This window comes from Kickxella alabastrina (genome assembly GCF_025024165.1).
Source record: "Kickxella alabastrina strain RSA 675 chromosome Unknown BX661scaffold_7, whole genome shotgun sequence".
In the NCBI taxonomy this organism is placed as follows: Eukaryota; Fungi; Kickxellomycota; class Kickxellomycetes; order Kickxellales; family Kickxellaceae; genus Kickxella; species Kickxella alabastrina.
The window spans coordinates 438,729-458,375 of NW_026251478.1; the positions used below are offsets into that span (position 1 = coordinate 438,729).

The 19,647-nt window shown below is 46.9% G+C and overlaps 7 protein-coding genes across 7 annotated transcripts; 6 read left to right on the forward strand and 1 right to left on the reverse strand.

Moving 5' to 3' along the window:
• The first annotated feature begins 1,819 nt into the window (after positions 1–1,819).
• BX661DRAFT_180357 (uncharacterized protein) lies at positions 1,820–4,406 on the forward strand. Its single transcript, XM_051535448.1, is given in 5 exon segments — positions 1,820–2,057; positions 2,564–3,035; positions 3,056–3,117; positions 3,132–3,364; positions 3,578–4,406. The coding sequence occupies 5 exon segments, from the start codon at positions 2,046–2,048 to the stop codon at positions 4,269–4,271; spliced, it is 1,473 nt and encodes a 490-aa protein (XP_051392782.1). The 5' UTR covers positions 1,820–2,045; the 3' UTR covers positions 4,272–4,406.
• A 389-nt stretch (positions 4,407–4,795) lies between these two features.
• On the forward strand, positions 4,796–6,312 carry BX661DRAFT_90780 (uncharacterized protein). The gene has a single exon (XM_051539583.1). It carries the CDS (start codon positions 4,852–4,854, stop codon positions 5,935–5,937), a length of 1,086 nt encoding a protein of 361 aa, XP_051392783.1. The 5' UTR covers positions 4,796–4,851; the 3' UTR covers positions 5,938–6,312.
• A 324-nt stretch (positions 6,313–6,636) lies between these two features.
• Positions 6,637–7,368, reverse strand: BX661DRAFT_180359 (Prefoldin subunit-domain-containing protein). The gene has a single exon (XM_051535449.1). The coding sequence runs from the start codon at positions 7,272–7,274 to the stop codon at positions 6,744–6,746; it is 531 nt and encodes a 176-aa protein (XP_051392784.1). The 5' UTR covers positions 7,275–7,368; the 3' UTR covers positions 6,637–6,743.
• Positions 7,369–7,642: 274 nt separating this feature from the next.
• BX661DRAFT_180360 (uncharacterized protein) lies at positions 7,643–9,230 on the forward strand. The gene is made up of 2 exons (XM_051535450.1): positions 7,643–8,312; positions 8,333–9,230. The coding sequence occupies exons 1-2, from the start codon at positions 7,741–7,743 to the stop codon at positions 9,102–9,104; spliced, it is 1,344 nt and encodes a 447-aa protein (XP_051392785.1). The 5' UTR covers positions 7,643–7,740; the 3' UTR covers positions 9,105–9,230.
• Positions 9,231–9,325: 95 nt separating this feature from the next.
• BX661DRAFT_180361 (uncharacterized protein) lies at positions 9,326–13,240 on the forward strand. Its single transcript, XM_051535451.1, is given in 6 exon segments — positions 9,326–9,508; positions 9,657–9,779; positions 9,792–10,706; positions 10,778–10,978; positions 11,032–12,217; positions 12,235–13,240. 6 exon segments carry the CDS (start codon positions 9,455–9,457, stop codon positions 12,957–12,959), a joined length of 3,204 nt encoding a protein of 1,067 aa, XP_051392786.1. The 5' UTR covers positions 9,326–9,454; the 3' UTR covers positions 12,960–13,240.
• A 915-nt stretch (positions 13,241–14,155) lies between these two features.
• BX661DRAFT_180363 (glycosyl hydrolases family 18-domain-containing protein) lies at positions 14,156–15,713 on the forward strand. Its single transcript, XM_051535452.1, has one exon. The coding sequence runs from the start codon at positions 14,274–14,276 to the stop codon at positions 15,699–15,701; it is 1,428 nt and encodes a 475-aa protein (XP_051392787.1). The 5' UTR covers positions 14,156–14,273; the 3' UTR covers positions 15,702–15,713.
• A 1,927-nt stretch (positions 15,714–17,640) lies between these two features.
• On the forward strand, positions 17,641–19,609 carry BX661DRAFT_180365 (glycosyl hydrolases family 18-domain-containing protein). The gene is made up of 3 exons (XM_051535453.1): positions 17,641–17,700; positions 17,865–18,164; positions 18,191–19,609. The coding sequence occupies exons 2-3, from the start codon at positions 17,980–17,982 to the stop codon at positions 19,437–19,439; spliced, it is 1,434 nt and encodes a 477-aa protein (XP_051392788.1). The 5' UTR covers positions 17,641–17,700; positions 17,865–17,979; the 3' UTR covers positions 19,440–19,609.
• The last annotated feature ends 38 nt before the right edge of the window (positions 19,610–19,647 follow it).

Sequence of the window (19,647 nt, forward strand, 5' to 3'; positions counted from 1 at the left end):
TCTTTTTTGTTTGTTTCATATTGTTCATTTGTCTCTTGGCTTACTGCGTATAATACGAGTTTTTAATATTTAACTGATAATTGTGTCTGTGGTTTGGTGGCTCCAATGCATAATTAATACTAAATGCGCTACTCTCAAACTCTCCAGGCTTAGCACCTGCCATGCAAGCGTCAAGTTAACATTCTGTGGATATTTGGTGATATGGAAATAAACTATTTTATTTTACTCGCAACCTAGAAACAACCTTTTTATTATTGCAATAGAAACCCCCACAAATATATTAAATATATTGAATCTATCCGACAAAATAACTTTTAGAATAAATAAATTTAGAGACGCAGACCTACTTGTCCAATAATTTTTAAATCATACACGGGGCAACATTCGTTATGCATCCTCACTATTGCATGATGCTGGCTTGCAGCAGAAAACAAATTAAAAATATGAGGTTTGCAAAAAAATGACGTCTATTTTTTGCCTAAACTCATTTGTGTACCAACTATACAATTAGTGCGTAGAAATTTATTATTGAAAATGTATAACTGTCAAACTTAAAATGCTGGCAATCCATGCCAACGTGCTACATTTATAGCGATGAACATTCACAATCGTTTCTATTGCTTGTTTGTCAGTATTGATGTTTTTTCATAAAGTTCTTGGCCGTATCTGCAAAACTGCAGTATATCATCATGTGCTTTAATTCATACTGAGAGCATCGATTTGTACTGTTGAATATGTGCTGTCGAATATGACTCATATAAACGCGCTGACACACAAAATTATAACCCAACATATAGTCTGAAGCCTGGCATTGTTGCGCAGTCCAAGGACATGGAAGTGGATGTTGAGGTCGAGAATCATGAAACAGATCCCCATTTGCATGCTGATAGATCGAATATGGACTAGATCATAGGATATCAAATAAGCGCCACTACTGACATCCAGCCACATTGTCTGTCTTGAAATATGTGTGCATGAGCGTACACAAATGACGACTACAATAATGCATATTAGAGACCCGGGCTACTTTCATAGGAATCAGTTCTTGCTAACGGAGTGCACAACTGGCGGAATGCACAACGAAGGCAAAGAGACATATAAGACGAGACCGGCGCTGGTAGCACTTTAGAACATTAGTATTAAAACCAATTATAAAATAGCCCCCTATTTTTCCAACACTACTATAGCAGTGCTCACACACACCCTTCTCATCACAATAACATTAATAAAAAGAAGGCTAAGCGCTATTAGATAACGCTCATTCACTAAAACTGACAGCATTAAGCAACGTGCAAATGCTTTTTTGGTTTTGTATTCTTTCTGTGCCATTTTTTAAAAATAAATATTTGGTATTGTTACAAAAGTACTTTAAACTTGGATGTTCCATTTGCATAAACACGTGTTTTATACATAGGCGCTGCATATAGCATAGCGCAAAACACGTACAGCCATAAAATACACTTTTTCTATTGGAGGCAAGCAGTGGCTGCTTGCCACCCCTATGACCCCGCCCCTTACCCACCCCTTCCTTTTTTCTGACATTCACTCATAACATTATTCGCTTGGTAAAAATTACATGTAATTTTTACAAGAAAATCCGCCAATGCAATGGCAAAATGGCATGCGGCTTTGGCAAAGAACATGATGAAAGATTGACCTATCTAGTGGGGTATAAAACAGTCGCCACATCCTTCATCCAAAACAAATTAGAAGCAACGCCCTTCATTATTTATTTTTATCATATCTTCAAAAAAGCTCTACCACACAATTTAATTTTTATAGCTACCTCTATTATCTTAATCGTTTAATCACAGGCTGCGACCACTATACAAGATTTATTTGGTACGTCAGGTTTTTTTACCTTTTTTTGCAGAAGCGTCAAAAATTAAAATTTTTTGATAATTATTCTTTGTCCACGCTATGCAAAACAAATTTTCACTCGTATCTTTTATATATGCGGTCTTATAATTTTCACAGTTCATCGTTTGTTATTCACAAGTCACAATTCATGTTTGGTGATTTATTTATAATTTAATCAATCCAAAATGCATTGGAATGTACTCTCTGTTTTGGCATTCGCATCTGTCCATTCACTGGAATTTATGTACACACACAAACTCAAATTTAGAGCTGTCGAGGATCATGCTATTGTACACAAATTAACATACTTGCATTTGCTTTTGTATTGGCCAAACATTTTAATATTGTGGCTATTTCATTTGCTGGAAGCACCCAATTATCTTATTATAAATGAGTTGTATCCGTTTGTTCTTTTATTGTTGCCGCGACACCCTTTTATCTGCTCGAATTTTTTGTTTTCCATTTTTTGATATCTTTTAATTGTGCGCACCACGCTATTACATCCACAACAGCTAATATTGAATATTGACAAGATTTTTCACCATTTTAGCTTTCCCTCAACCCCTTATCTCTCTCAATACCCGATTTTTTGCAATACTTCTCTGTGGTCACAACTTGATATCCTTGACAGCCAATTTCCACCATCAGCCATACAACATGATGTGTACATTGAACACACGCTCAATGGTGCCGCTTTTGCAAGACATGTCTGACGTGCAAGCGCCAGCCTCGCCGTGTTTTTCAAAAGGGCGACTGCAGGTGTCCCGAGCGCACTCTCAACCACAAGGCAAGAGATGTCAGAAAGGCTGGATCTACTGATTTTCGTTTCCGCCGCCTAAACTCGGCAGAAAACCAGGGCCTTGTCAACCTACAGCAGCAGATGGAAGAAGTATCGGCCCCTATCGAGCCCAATTTGATACGTGCCAACCTTTGCGGCACCTGTCAGCAGCGGCTGCGTCGTGCAGTAGAAGCTGGTAAGGAGCCGCAGGAAGACAGCAAAGAGATTCGTTCGACAGACTTTCGCCGCCATCGTTCGATTCGCGCTACCATTCGCAGCAAAAATGCCAAAAAAGGTCTAGGAGACCCCGTGTTTATTGTGACGCCAATTGCTACTAGCACCATTCAAGTGCCGCCCGCTGAGTGCATCACGGGAGTCCTGGCAACAGCGACAACAAGTACACCGGCTCTTCTTTAGTCTCCACAAACGGAGATATTTTGGCTTCAAATTGCATTAGCCCCTTGGACAGTCCGCCCCTCGTTTGAATTTTCAGGAGAGTCAGGAGCAAAGCAAATATAGTAAACATCATAATTCTTGGTCTCATTGGCAACAGCAAAGCGCCCTGGTATTGCCTTTGGTGGGTGCCCGTCTCCCTCTAGCAGATTTTCAAGTACCCGCTTGCAACAAGATTAGTGAAAATACGCCTCCCAGTTCTGGAATATCCTCTGGTATCAACTCAAACATGGTGACAACACCCACTCACGCATCTGTACCAAATATTTACAGGTATGACATGATGTAAAACCCATCCTTACATTTATGTGATTCACATACATTGCAATGCCTTAAAATGCGCACTCGGTGTTCAAACAATCAAAACCAAAGCCAGCATCCTAAAAAATGCTCCACCCACCAATCTCACATTATATATCTGTATTCCAATAACCACGACTGCTAACCATGCTGGCCAATCTTGATTTCGAACCACCACATTGTTAGTCTGATAAATGTCACTGTATACGATGCAACGCAAACTCGCCTATTTACTGAGAAAGTGGTTGGCAGCATGACGCTGCACGAACTTGTCTATGCCTATTACCCCGATGCGCCAGTCTCGCTGCTGTTCCGGGAGCATACCACATTGATGGTTGTGTTAGCTTCCTTGCCCTTGGCAAAGCTGGCCGCTGGAAATAGCCAGATCGCATTTACAGCATACATGCCACGCAATGCCAGACCGCCCAGCTGGACCACACGTCCACAAACAGACCACACGGTGTTCTTGAACAGTCTGCCGCCAATAAAAACAATTCCTGCAACTGGAAACCCCCCTCAATGGCCCCAGTGTGACTCGGCGCAGCTTGGCGGCGACAGACTAACAAACGACTTATCTGCTAATGTTGCCCGTGGCAAGATAGCCCAGGGCGAGAATTTGGGAAATTCCACTTTAAATAATACCAATCTGCAGAGAAACCCGCGTCCCGGCCGAATAAGCAATTATTCGTCGTATTACCGCAGCTCGTTGTCGCAAGCATTGCCTAGCTTCAACCACGACTTTTCCTTGGGCCGGAATATAGACTCTGCACGCAGTCAATTGGGCGACAGAAACGACATCAATAGACGCGGCAGCGACAGCCAGCCGTCTGATAATACAAGCTCTCTTCAGCAATCAAACTGCTCATGGCGGCACCGGTAATCAAGCGGGTTGCAGTTAAAGGTTGAAAAAGTGACAATGGAGGTTTTCAGTATTCACACACGTATTACTATAATTCTTAATTGGCTTGAAAGCCTTATTTATTTGAATCCAATTTATATTTATATTTATATTTAATTACACTACTACAGCAATATTTCGGTTAAACAAGCTCGACTTCAGCGAACCACAAACTGTCAGCAATTCAGATCAGGTTTGTTTTGATACATCAAAATTTATCATTGACTTCTTTAAATGCTCGGGACCTTTTGCTACAATGTCAAAAGAGCTTATATTATACGCCCGCGCGTTAAATTACCAGTTTGTATTACAAGACCAATATATGATTAATGATTTTGGCTTGAAGGATGTCTCATATATGGCCAAATACAACTTTGCATACTGCTCTGAATATCATGTTGCAAATATCTAACAATGCCAGCAACCAGCTTTAAATGTTTTTCTTATATATATATTCTAGCGCACCTTTCCATTGTACTTTCATTTTAAAGTAAATACTTGTCCAACTTTTTTGGCATACTACTTGACATTGACAATCAAACATTTATACTATTTTACGCTTATGTTGACACATCGCAAAAATTGGTGTCGCGTCTGCGGCTCATGTCTGACATGTCCCCGAACAAATCGGTCTCAGTTTCAGCAAGGCGGTTGCCACTGCGAAGAGCGCCAAGTTAACCATGTTTCTCCCAAAAAGGCAAAAGGTGAGCAATTGTTTAGTTTTCGCTACCGCCACCTAAGTGCCGAGGATTTGGACATTCTAAACGAGCTTCGACCCAGGTTCAAATTCCCGACACCGCCTATTGAGAGAAACTTGGTCCGCGCGAACATCTGCAGCACCTGTCAGCAGCGTCTGCGCAGAGCCCGGATCTCTCGCCGTCGCCTGGCGGCAGTCAAGTGTTATACAACCAGCTCTGGAAATGCGCTGTTATATGATGGTAGCAGCGATAGTGCTCATTCGGACGCTGCACTCTACAGCACGCTTTGCCTCGATAATCTGGCAATTGCGCAGCCGCAACTTTCTGCAGTGCGAAGCACTCTGCAGGCCTGTGCATACAGGCCCTGTGAGAATATTGGGGATTTGCACAGGCCAGGCATGCTGCACCCCCCAGGGTCTGTCGCTACACTCGCCGGTGGCGGCGCGCATGATGTGTGGTTTAGACGCCAGGAAAACATGTCAATTTTAAATGCGCGTGAACCCCCACGCTATAAGCCGTCCAACCAATATCTGGCGGGCCAAGGAAATGTTGGGGCAGTTGGCAGGCAGACACCTCCCAAGTCTGCCGCCGCAATGCCGGAAGCACAATCCGTTCAAAGCGGCATGCAGCCATCAGCACCAAAAATCCTGGATAGCGGAAGTCAGATCGAGCCAGAGTTTAACGATACGGGCAATTTGGAAACAGACGAGCTTGACATAACTCATGTCGACTATGGCCCACACGCCCTGCCTCCTTCAGCCGGCACGATGCCAGCACCACCTCAATTCCGTGTTTTTGAGCGGTCTTCCAATATCAACAGACTCAATGCCGAGCAACAGAACAATGGCCAAGACGGCCCAGCATTCAAACAAAGGTATGTGAAAATTAAATTAACCACTTTAAGAGCAAAATCATTTTCAGAAGCATCGATCGCCCACTTGTACATTTGATTTTCTTACCCGACAAACCCCGTTTTAATTGCGTTGCTGCCGGAACATTTTTTAATTGAGGAGACGGTGTCTGCCATCAGGCCGGAATAAGCATGCCTCTTTAAACGATGGTGGGCACCAACAACTACAAAATACAATGACACACATACGCACACATACACAAACACATTATTTTTTATATTTGTTGTTCGGTCTGTGTCTCGCTGACACCTCACCTACATCCAACATATTTTGTCAACATGCCTTGCGGGTCAAAAATAATGTGTACACACTCGACTCGCCTTTTGTTTTGTTTTGTCGTTTTGCAGCGTTTTTTCTAACAAAAGTTTTCTTAATTTTCGTGTTTTGCTTAAAATGCTCGATGGCATATCGGCAATGACTAGCGCGATGCCCAATGTGGAGTTTCGCGACGCATCAAACACGGTTCTATTTGACGAGTCCCTGAGTGACGACTACCCACTCGAGGACGTGTTCTATCAGTACTATCCAACTGCCCCGCGGGCCCTATTGTTTTATTTTTCAGGAAACATTGCTCTTCCCAAGAGGTCGACGCTTGAAAGCATCTTTGCGCAGTTCAGCGTCCGTAAGCTGCCGGTTATCATTTGGACACGCATGCCTATTGCGACAAACCCCGGGCACACACCGCAATGGTAACGCAGTGCGCCTCTATACACACAAGGCGGCTCTACATGTGATCATAGCAAATAGGTTTTATCGCTGAAATTGTTTGATATTAAAGCTTTAGTTTGAATGCAAAGTCCAAAACATCATCGGTCGATTGGCATTTGGCGGTCCATTTTGTCTGATCAAGCAGTGGCGGCTTGCTCTGAGCGGCGCTGCTTCACGTCCCAGTTAAACACGCGGGCGGTGTTGACTTCCATTGTGGTGATCTGGTCGCGCAAAAACTCAAGATCTTCGGTCGTTTCCTTCAGGTTTTTTTTTGCAATGCCCAGCTTGCTCGTAAGCAGCTCCTGTGCCTCGTTCATCGTGTATTCGAGCATGACATTTGCGCCCAACCACAGGTTTACAGTGTTGGTCGGCGGGATAGTGGCGTGCGCATACAGGGTGTCATTGACCTCAAACATGGTCTTCACAGGTTTGTCGGACTCACTCTGGCTTGCGAGGTACTCAACCATGGCCAGGGTCTTCTCGATCTCGGGAATCTTTTGCTCAAGGCTGCCACGCTGCTGCAGCTTGCTGTTTTCCATAAACCTGTACTTGCTGGTGGCCTCGGTGAACTTGCGCAACGTTGCTTCGACCGAATCCGTCTTCAGGTACTCGTCAACATTGTCGACAAAGGGTGCCTTTGGTATTCCTCTAGGGTTGGCCTCCATCATTGTGTGCGCGCAGTAAATGTGTGAATTCGAAGAGTAAGGGCAAGCTGGATGGATTTATCGAGCGAGGTTGCAAAGACTAGTGAAGGAAGCTGGTATTTTAAATACAAAAAATAGATTGCGCCAATTTTCCGGGCTGCACGTGTAGACGTATTTGACCATCACATTGCAGACTGGCTTTGTGGGGCTGCACACATGATCTGCAAGGGATGCAATTGCGCTTCCCATCCTCAAAGATTGCAGCCACCATAGCTGCTATGCAGACCTGGTTGCAAACTCCTATAACAAAATATTCTAGGGGCAGCGTGGTCGGGAGTTATAATAGAAGGGCATGGTGATGTAAACCGTAACTCCACCCACAACTTGTTTTCCCCACACGTACAATCAAGAGCAGTGCAAAATAAAACTCATCACCTTTCGTCATTGCTATCGCGTAACTTTAGGTCTATATTTTTATTCTGGGTCAGCAATGGAAAGCGCCGCTCTTACTTGTCTTCTGGAATCGCTTGAGCGTGCAGGCGGCATTGTTTCGGACAGGATTCATATTCTGGCGCCACCAGGAGGAGAGAGGGGTGTGTTTGTCCGAAAACAAGAGCCTGCCGACAACTTTGACAATTCCGACGTGGTTATTGCCCCGCTGGTGCGCATCCCAAGGTCGCTGATAATTACATCCGCCGTAGCGGCAAATTCCGAAATTGTCGGCGCTTGCTGTGCAAGCATGGAAAGAAACGGCACTAAAATCAGTGAATCAACTCTGATAGCACTGTTTATCTTTACGCAAAAGGCCCTGGGTGACAAATCTTGTTGGAAGTGGTACCTGGACACGCTTCCGACGTCTGGCAGCGGTGCGCTTTACTTCAATCATGAAGAGTTGTGCACTTTGGACGGAACACCGCTCAGAGCTGCTTCTGAGTCGAAACAGCGACATTTGCGCCAGCAGTTCGCATGTTTTACCGATCCTCTGGCTAGCTGGAAACATGCCCAGAAAATTGATGCACCGGTGGGATTTGAGGAGTTCAAGTGGGCCAACTTTGTTGTTTTGTCGCGCGCAATCTCCTTAGGAGCTTTAGGGAATCTGGTGATGGGTATGCAGATGCACACGCAGGCTGCGACCAAGCGCTATTGCCTGCACTAGACATGTTCAACCACAGCGATCGCCCGTCGGCATTTTGGTCGGCGAACCAGGACGGGTCGGTGTCGGTGTACGCTCCTGGGACCCCCACTGGCCCTGGCGTGGTCATTAATGGCGAGCACTTGACCGAGCTCCATTTCACTTACGGTGAAAAACCCAACACTGAATGGCTTTACGAGTACGGTTTTATTCCAGAAAACAATGAGCACGATGCCTGGCCGTACCTGATAGAGCCTTCTGGGAGCGCCCAACTTATGTCCATCAAGCAAATGTGGATGAGTGAGCTCGGGCTGTTGCCACGCGTCATGTTTGCAGACCCTGCGACCACGGACGGTAGCCCTGACGGGCAGGGTAGCAGCTGCTATATCTCGCGGGAAGCTATAGTTGCACTGTGTCTGGCTGCGATCAGCGACACTTCAGACGCATGCGCAAGCGCAGTCGGCACTGTTACTCTTGACTTTCCCTACTTCATCATTGACGGTGAGCTTCTTATTGACGATGACGACACGTTGCTGCTGGTCCCCGGCCTGCGTCGGTTTGCCTTGGATATGTGCATCGGCAGGCTGCAAAATGCCATGCACACGATGGCTGAAAAGGCGAACCAGCTGTCTTTGATATCCCCATCAGCCATAAAAGCGTACCTACTGGCAGAATGCCGACTGCTTCATCAGGTTATCGCGGCACTAGATCGGCTCAGGTGATAGTAACCAATCTAAAGGCGAGCACAGGTACAAATGTCGCGTGCAGCATATAAGTGACATCGCGTGTAATTTGACAAACCACGGTCCTCTTTTTTTGATTAATTTTAATCCTGCGCTAATTAATTGACCTTTGTAAAAAAAAGCGAAAGTTGAACTTTGTGCATTTGCAGGGCGCTCAGCAACTAACTGCTCAGCGCAAACCACCTTGAGCAGTGCGATGACTCCTCTTTTCTCTTCGTTGCTACGCGCTTTATTTATTCAATTACCCTATACTTGTGATTTTTACTGCTCAATTTTAGTTACTGTTACTTCAATTTAGCTGCTCATTTAAATTTACACTTTCAAAAACGATGGCCGAGTTTAACAAGCCAACCGATTCGGCGGCCACTGTCGAGGTCAAGAAGGTCAGTAGCGGTACTCTATTGTGCAGCAAACCATGCCAAGCAGGTCAAATATTTTACAGCAGAACCTCTGCATATTTACTAACCACACGCAAACATACATATTCACACGCACGTACCGTGATGGCCTTGTTTTTTGGACTGGCTATAGACTGCCAAGCGCGATGCCCTTATGGATATCGAGAAGAAATGGCAGAAGGACTGGCAGGAAAGCGGCGCCTTTGAGATGGACATGCCTGAGGACGATAGCGTTGCCCCTGAGAAGCTCCATGAGGTATACCCCAAGTGGATGGGCACCATCCCGTACCCATACATGAACGGTGCCTTGCATCTGGGCCACGGCTTCTCGGTGTCCAAGATCGAGTTTGCCACCGGCTGGGAGCGCCTCAAGGGAAAGCGCGCCCTGTTCCCCTTTGGCTTCCATGTAACCGGGATGCCTATCAAGGCTGCCGCCGACAAGATCACGCGCGAGCTCGAGATGTTTGGCCCCAACTTTGAACTCCCCGAGGAGCAGACTACCGAGGATAATCTCAGTGAGGAGGTTAGCGAATTGTCTGTTGGCGACGCCCCAAGTTCCGGCCAGAATTTCCGCGCCAAAAAGACCAAGGTTGCCGCCAAGTTTGGAAACGTTCAGTATCAATTCCAAATCATGCGCTCCCAGGGCCTGTCGAACGAGGAGATTGCAAAGTTTGTCGATGCCGAGCACTGGCTTGAGCACTACCCCCCGATCGCCATCAACGACCTTAACTCTCTGGGCTGCAAGATCGACTGGCGCCGTGCGTTCCTGACCACGGACTATAACCCTTACTACGACTCATTCGCCAAGTGGCAGTTTGAGCGCCTCTATGAGATGGGTAAGATCAAGTTTGGCAAGCGCTACACCATCTGGAGCGCCAAGGACGGCCAGCCCTGCATGGACCACGACCGTCAGTCAGGCGAAGGAGTTGGCCCTCAGGAGTATACCGGCGTTAAGCTCACCATGCTCGAGTGGAGCGAGGAGGGCAGCCAGGTTGTTGCCGCCATACCCGCGCTCGCGGGCAAGAAGATCTCGCTTGTGGCGGCCACTCTGCGCCCCGAGACTATGTACGGGCAAACCAACTGCTTTGTCGGTGTCAACCTCGAGTACGGATTTTTTGAGTCCGCTGATGCCAGCGAAGTGTACGTGATCACCGAGCGCGCCGCCCGTAAATGGCCTTCCAGGGTCTGTCTCCGTCCAACGGCCAGGTTGTCAAGCTCGGAACCATCACCGGCAAGCAGATTATTGGGTCCAAGCTCAACGCGCCGCTTAGCTGCTACACGAATGGTGTGTACGTGCTCCCCATGGATAACGTCCTTGCAACCAAGGGCACGGGCGTCGTCACATCGGTGCCCTCGGACTCTCCCGACGACTTTGCCGCCTTGCGCGACCTGAAGAAGAAGGCAGACTACTATGGCATCAAGCCTGAGTGGGTTTCTGGTTTCGAGCTCGTCCCCGTAATCACCACGCCGACATACGGCGAGATGATGCCCCTGCTTTGTGCGAGCAGATGAAGATCAACTCGCAGAAGGACCGCAAGCAGCTTGAGGATGCCAAGGAGGCTGCCTATAAGGAGGGCTTCTACAACGGCATCATGTCTGTTGGCAAGTTCAAGGGTCTGTCGGTCATTGACGCTAAGCCCAAGGTGCGCGAGCAGCTGATTGCAAGCGGCGATGCCTTTGCCTATGCCGAGCCTGAGAAGCTTGTCATGTCCCGCTCGGCAGACGAGTGCGTCGTGGCGCTGTGCGACCAGTGGTACATTGACTATGGAGAGGAGTCGTGGAAGGCGCTGACCGAGAAGTGCTTTGCCATGATGGAAACCCACGGCGAGGAGACCCGCCACCAGTTCGAGATCTCCCTCAACTGGCTCAAGCAGTGGGCATGCGTTCGCACGTATGGCCTGGGCTCCAAGGTGCCTTGGGATCCCACGTGCTTGATCGAGTCGCTCTCGGACTCGACCATTTACATGTCCTACTACACTATTGCTCACCTGCTGCATCGCTCGCTGGACGGCAGCAAGGCCGGCCCCCTGGGAATTACCCCGCAAGACATGGACAGCCCCGCCTGGGACTATGTTCTGCTTGGCAAGGATCTTCCTGAGGGTCACAGCAAGGCCACTGAGCTCAGCGTCCTGCGTCGCTCCTTCCTCTATTGGTACCCACTCGATATCCGCAGCTCTGCGAAGGATCTCATCCAGAACCATCTTACGTTCTTCTTGTACATCCACACCGCGCTGTTCCCTGAGACCGAGTGGCCCCGCAGCGTCCGCATTAACGGGCACCTTTTGCTCAATGGCTTGAAGATGTCAAAGTCCACTGGCAACACGCTCAGCCTGCGCGAGGCGTGCGAACGCTACGGCGCCGACGCCACGCGTTTGACTCTTGCAGATGCCGGAGACAGCATTGAGGACGCCAACTTTGAAGAGACCACTGCTAACTCGGCCATTCTGCGCATGTACACGCTCATGGAGTGGGTCACCGATGCCTACAAGGCGCTCGAGCTGTCGGAGCAGACTCCGAACGAGCCTATCCGCTTCAACGATATCTTCCTGTGCCCTGCGACTGCGCCCTTCACCACGATTGACCGCGTGTTTAATGCCGAGATTGACAAGTTCACATTGGCAACCGGCGCTGCCTACGAGGCTACAATGTACCGCGACGCCCTTAAGAACGGCCTTTATGACTTCCAGATCTCACGTGATGGGTACCGCGAGTTTGCTCTGCCACCGGAATGCACCCGACCCTGGTTCGCAAGTGGATTACCCGTCAAGTTATCCAGCTCTGCCCGATTACCCCCCACTGGTCCGAGCATGTGTGGAAAACGATCATGGGCAACACGGACTCGATCATGAACGCGCGTTGGCCCACTGATCTCCCAGCCACAGCCGACCACGCGCTGATCGCAGCTGGCGACTACATTCGCTCGATGATCAGCTCAGTACGCGTTGCCGAGGTCACTATCGAGAAGCGCATCAAGAAGAAGGGCGGTAAGAGCGCGCCTGCCGATGAATTCAACCCCAAGGCCCCCAAGTCCCTGGACGTCTTTGTGGCCAGCGAATTCCCCGCATGGCAGGAGAGCGTCATTTCAGTTCTCAAGGAGCACTTTGACATGGCGACTGCCAAGTTTGACGACAAGCAGATTGTGATCACCATGAACCAGAGAGGCATTGCTAAGCAGAACAAGAAGGCCATGTCCTTTGCCCAGGATATCAAAAAGCGCGTGTCCCTCATTGGACCCTCTGCTTTCGATCGTGCGCTGAACTTCAAGGAGATCGACGTCCTCGGCGAGCTCAAGCCCTACCTGAAGAGCAACCTGAAGTACGATGAGGTCACCATCATTGATCTGGCTCAAGATAACGACCTCTCGGAGGCGCAGGCCAAGGCGGCAGACAATGCAGTGCCTGGCGAGCCCAGCTTCTTGATTGCCAACGTCCAGTGAGCGAGTTTGTGGCCAGTGTGGGCGTCAGACAGTGCGATGCTTTTTTTAATACTTGCAACTGTCGTTTGCAATTGTAGTTTCAATACAATGTAATGTCGCACTGTAAATAAGAGAGGAAATTGTATTTGATTCCCACATTCACAGCTGGGCACAATGCCGCTTTCTCCTCTTTCCACATTTGCTCGCAAACGACAAACTGCACTATTGAAGATATGGATGTTGGAATTTCCAGATATTTATAGCGAAATTCTATATTTTTAAGTGGGGGATTTTCAAAACCCCGTTTTTCACGCAAAAATCCACCATCAAAGTTGGCTGAACCCGAGTCTACAGCGACACCCGAGACTTTGCTCAAGCCAAAGCCCAAGCCCAAGCGTGTCCACAAGAATCCGTCTGCCCCAGCTTCTTCTCTTCAAAAGAAGCAGCGAACTGATTAATATCGTCAACCATAGTGGTCTATTGCCACTAGTTCTAAACACTGGGGGAAGGATGTCGGTTTATAGTATATTTGTAGCTTCATTCTTTTCTTATAGTGTGTGGAATATGAAACAGGGATGCCTGCATATTCCCTCCGCCATTGTGCAAGCGCCATGCAAATTGACAATGCACTATTTATACATGGCATTATAAAACCTATTTAAACAAAAAATGACCAATCAATACATGGATAAAACAAACAATTCGGAAACCTGCTGCTCACTGGCAAACATCGAGCGAATAGTGAGAGCGGATATGCCCGTATCAATATTTTAGAAGTTGCAATATAGCCTTTGTTTTATTTCGAGACATCACGCCATCAAAATTACCCTTTACCCTTTGAATTTGTATTTGCATTTGCAAACGTTTCCAGTGGCAATTGTGTTTGATAACCCATCAGAAAAATAGGCCGTAAATTTGCCATTGTCGAACTGCTTCTCACTTGAGCCGCCATTGTCATTTGTTCTACTCGGCACTTCTCTTTTGTGCTCCATCATTGGTAGCACAACAGATACTCGTACCAGCTTATCGAAAAAAGTTGCTTGATATTCTCGGGAAAATAACACGAGAGTGGCATAAGAGTGGCACTAGGAAATATAATGAATGTCCACTAATAACTATTTCAATATAAAAGGTTGACAGCTCCTTCCTTTGTCCAATTTCGACCAGCATATCATATTCCTTGTTTTGTTAGTGCATTCATCATCTTTGAATAACAACTATTTTTTGCATTGCGCCATTTCACCTGTTAATTGGGAATATACACCACCTGTCTGCTCACTCTTTTCACCTTATTTTCGGTGTCTTTTAGGACCAAATCGAAATTCAACAGCCATTATGCATTTTGTTAGAGCCGTGTCAACCTTTGTCTGTGTCTGGGCTGCAACGGCGCTCCACAGCACACTAGCAAACTTGGAAAATCTTAGTTTGAAAGACGTGCCCCAGGCGGTCGTTAATAGTGGCGTTCTCAATGACGCGGTGGTATTTGGCTACACTTACGAGTCTATGTTGGATTCGAGCAAGATCCCTTGGAGCTCGCTGACACATCTCGTTTTGGCGTTTTTTCAGGTCAGTAGTTCTGGAAATGTGACTGTAGCAAATAACAATCTCCAATACATTGTTGGTTCGGCTCACAAGAACGGCGTCAAGGTTATCGCATCCATCGGTGGCAGCGATGTTGGTTCGGCAGGCTTAGCCAGTGCTCTGGGTGACGAAGCGGCCAGCGCGCGCCTAACTTTATCCGTAATCGACAACATCCGGCAGCACAACTTGGACGGCATCGACTACGACTATGAGTTTCCTGAAAACACCAATCAGGTGCAAGGTTTGTATTTGGCCCTTCGGAGTGCTCGTGCCGCGCTTGATTCGACATTCGGCAAGGGCAAAAAGGTGCTGACAACCACTCTGTTTTCGTCCAAGGGCCAGTTTGGGCCGAACGTCCCAAAAGTGGATTCCAAGCCATTTTCTGACATTGTCGACTACGGCCTGCTGATGTCGTACGACTATTTTGGGAGCTTTTCTGAGATCAGTGCGCCAAACTCGCCGTTTTATGACGTGCCAGGGTATCCGGGGCTTTCCTTTACATCTTCGATTTCTGCGTGGTTAGACGCAGGTTGGGACCCCAAGAAGTTAGTCGCTGGTTTGGCTTATTACGGCAGAACAGCAATCGTTGGAGTAGGTTCGGCGGGGAAATCGCAGTTTATGGTTAACTCAGGCGCCGCACCTCCTAGCGGTCCTGTCAATAAAATTGCGGGCGCGTGGACATGGTCAGACCTCCGCGACCCTCAAAATGGCGCACTGATTGCCCCATCAGAGGCAAATCAGGGCTGGCAACGGTTCTGGGACAAAACCACAGAAACGCCATGGCTACTACACAACGTTTCGCAAACTTATATTGGCTACGACGATATGGACTCGCTAACCATAAAGGCCAACCACATTATCACCAATGGACTTGTCGGCGCCATGGTTTGGATGGTCCAGTATGACTTTGATCTGGAACTCAATTCGGTTATCCAAAACTACTCAGCCGCTTGCTCGCGCATTGCACAACAGGCCTTGGCAGACAGCGAGGCACCTTTGCTAGAGTCTGTCAGCCTTGCTGACGACAAAGATTCCGACAGCAACTCGGCTAGCGAAAATGGTGAAAGGGCTACCGAGCTAAGCATCACCCCCTATATAGTACACACGAGTGGGTCATCAGGCAGTCTGTATCATTTGCCCATGTTGATGATGTTTGCAGCGCTCACGTTTTCTATGTTCTAATTTTTATATGCCTTTAATTATAAAAATAACAAGTAATCCAGAATTTTGGATAAACACATGGGTGAATAATCTATTTTCGGTCGACGTATGTCACATAATAATATTACTATGTGCGTATGGTGTGGAGTTGGCAGGAAAGCGCGTGAGATAAACGCTTGGAAGCTACAGCACATCCTTCTTTTGATGGCTTTTGTCAGGTGCTTGAATATTTTCCGCTCTTTCTTCTTCGAATATGCTTATATCATGTTAGGTATATGATAATATTAGTATAACATGACTAGATCTGGCCTTGTTTTGGCATTGAATATTTAAATATAAACATTTGGCCACATGTTCAAGAAATGAATAAAGTTTGCCACAATATACCATGCATATCGTGGCTTACAGTGCTTGGAAAGAATGTTTCTGCACATTGTTTATCTTTATTTATTTTGTTCGCGCATTTTCAAGTTAGCCATATTTTTTAAGTTTGAAATTAGGGAGGAAAAGAGAGCTGATGGGAAGAAAAAACTCCACACAAATTAATATAAAGAATGAACACCAGACACATACAATAAATACCACAGATCTGCTTCATTAGATTTGGAACAATTGCAATTTGCTGCTGTACACCTGTTTTCCAGTCATTTACACAAAAATATACAACTCGTGTTATTCTTATTTGGTGTCATATATTATCGAACCCTTCGCATCGCCCAGCCCCCTCCCCAAAAAAATTAATGAGATTACGTTGCAAGAGTGGGCACGAGGTTTGTCATGAAATTAATACGCATTTTTTTTATATGAGCGCGCGCACGGGTGAGATAATATTCGCAGCAAAGCTCGTTTAAATTCTTGAAAGGAGAACCACATTTTTCAATTTTTTTGCTTTATTTTTCATTTTTCATATTTTTTTGTTATTTTGGAAATCAGTTGGTATTATTTTAAATATATTACTTGTAACCCGTAGTGCCACCAAACTTGTTCAACCAGACGCACATTGTAGGTAAACTCCTTTTTCACCAATGTTGACGCGCTCCGAATCAAGTTTAAAAAACTTTAAAGTTTATGTGTATGTGTGTATGTGTGTTGTCGAGAAAAAAACATTGTCAGCGTTTACCAAACAATCCCCAAGTGGATATAGACCTATCTCCATTGTGTCATTTAATCTGCATATTTATCTTTGGGAAAAACCACCAGAATTGCTACCTTTTCCTCACCCTTTAATCCGCGTCCAATGTGCCCTACCCCGCCCCATCTCGTCTAATCACATTCCATTCCGTTTCTTTTCATTGCTCATTTTTTGTTGTTTATTTTTCAGCCCGAGCACTTGTACGCGTGCATGGTCAACACGCTATCCTTTTATATTAAACGTGTTGGTGATATAAATGCGTAACCCTCCAAAAATTGGGGATACAATAATACCACTTTCCATAATACTATTCAGCTCATCATCAGCAACACACTCGTGGGCATGGGCTCCGTTCTGTTTAATGAATACTATCACTTTAAAAGGTTGCTGTGTTTCACACTTTGGCCGGCCTCTGCTTCATAAATCGTAAATTAAAAAGAAATGATGGAGCTTGCGACGATTGCCTATTGCGCATATTCAAATACAGCCGCCTACTGTATACCCAGTTTTTTTCTTACATTGCCTTCTCATTAGGTGGGTATTTGTCATCTTTGGTAAAGCTTACTGTGAATCTTTATATATTTGCTGCGTGCTCACTTAAAGTCGCGGCTTTAGTTCTATTCCCTTTTTTTGGAATTTCCTTTTATTTTGCAAAGCTGACTTCTGTTTAATTTTCTTTATACCTTTTAGCCCCAAGCTTTGTACGCTTGCTGAACACTTGTTGCTCACAAACGGCGTGTTTTCTGAGCCTTGGTTTTTTTTGCTGTCAAAGATATAATGTTAAACAGCCCATGTTGCACACTTATTTACCTTCTTTTCATTCTGTCTCCAAAATATAATTATTTTTACTATTAAATTCTGCCTATTCTATCCCAGCCAACTTGCAGAGTATGTTAATGCACCAATGCACCAATGCATCTATGCATGCATGTGTTTAGTTATGACCGAATGCGAATAAATTAATATAAACCTGTTTTTTGCATACACATATGTTAACAATAGCTTTACCAACTCTTTTCCCTGCACTATATTTGAAAACATTGTTTTGATAGGTAGACGCTTTCCAACACTTGGAACTACTTGCACCATTCTCATTTTAGACTTTATCTTTGGCACAAACGCGTACACACGCACGAATACGTATAGACAATAGCCAGAACCTCAAGGATGATCATCAACAGATGCTTTGGTGTTGCCAAGATGCTTCTCACATATTTTGCGGCAGGGCACATACTTAGCGGGTGCGCGCAGGCATCGACATACAAGGATGACCGGGTGGTGCTTGGGTACTTCCCTGTGCAGCGCATCGTCAACGACATTCCTTGGGACTCAATCACGCACGCCAACATTGCGTTTGCATTTGCAAATGAGGCGGGAGAGCTTTCATTGAGGGTAACGTGGTCAACTCGACGCTAACTAGCGAGGAAAACGCAAGGGCAATGATTGCCGAGGGCAGAGCAAACCAGGTCAAGATGCTGGTCGCAGTGGGCGGACAGGGCAACTTTTCGGAGTATTTGGCAGCGGCACTCAACACAGCCAGCAGCCGGGCAGCGTTTGTGGCCAACACAATCAACTTTATTACGGAATATAACCTGGACGGTATCGACATTGACTGGGAGTACCCCAAGAACATAGACGAGGCGCAGAGCCTGCTTGATACCCTGCAAGCTACACGTGCGGCACTGGACCAGAGTTTTGGGGCTGGCAATAAGCTGTTAACAATTACGCTGTACAACCACCCGTACTTGGGGCCCGACGTGCCAGCGGTTAACTACGAGCCATACGCACAGGCTGTGGACTACGGATTTGTGATGGCCTACGACTACTTTGGCAGCTGGACGGACTACACAGCGCCCAACGCACCATTTGTCGATGTGCCGTTCTACCAGGGCTCTTTCCGCAACACGACCGACGCTTGGCTGCAGGCGGGGTGGCCAGCAAACAAGCTTGTTGCGGGGCTGGCATTCTATGGGCACTCCTCGACGGTGTCGACCGACATGGCCGCCAACACAGCCAACCAGTATGTGGCAATTCTGAACCACACAACGGTTGACGGGCCGGTTAGCGGAATTGAAGGCACCTGGACCTGGCGCGACCTGCGTGACAAAGCCAACGGCGCGCTATCCAGCCCAAACAAGGCACAGTCCGGGTGGGTGCGCACGTGGGACAGCTACACAATGACGCCTTGGCTGTTCAGAAAGTCCGACAACCTGTACATTGGATATGACGACAAGGACTCGCTGGGCATCAAGATGGACTACATGCTGCGCAAGCAGCTGGCGGGCGTGATGATCTGGGAGATTGGCTACGACTACGAAAACGAGCTGATTTCGTATGTGCGCGACTTTATTGTGCGGGCTGACAATGGCGCTTCGCTCGGGAACTGCGCGCCGGATGACCCGCAGCTTGACGCGATCTTTGATGCTTCACGCAACCCAAACTTCTTCAGCCGCCGCTCACTGGAGACACGGGCCGACGTTGCCGGCACCCCAAACCCATCCAAGCCCATATGCCAGTTTGAGAAGCTGAAGAACGAGCCCAACTCTGGCCATGCGCTGCAGTTCGGCGTTGGTCTCCCAAGCGCAATGCTTGCAGCCATGGCGGCCGTGGTGGCCCTGCTTGTCTGAGCGCGGAGCAAAAAAAAAGTCTGGCCCATTTTTTTCTATATTTTTCACTTTACAGGCATTTTTCAACATTATTTTTTTGCAACAATTACGCTCATTTCGTCACCACCGGGGTGATAACTGTATCGTCTCCGAATAGGGATTGCAATTATTGCATGTGCCTTCTTCTCCAACCAGAAAATTTAAATTCAGCCTGAAGGCCGTGATTGTG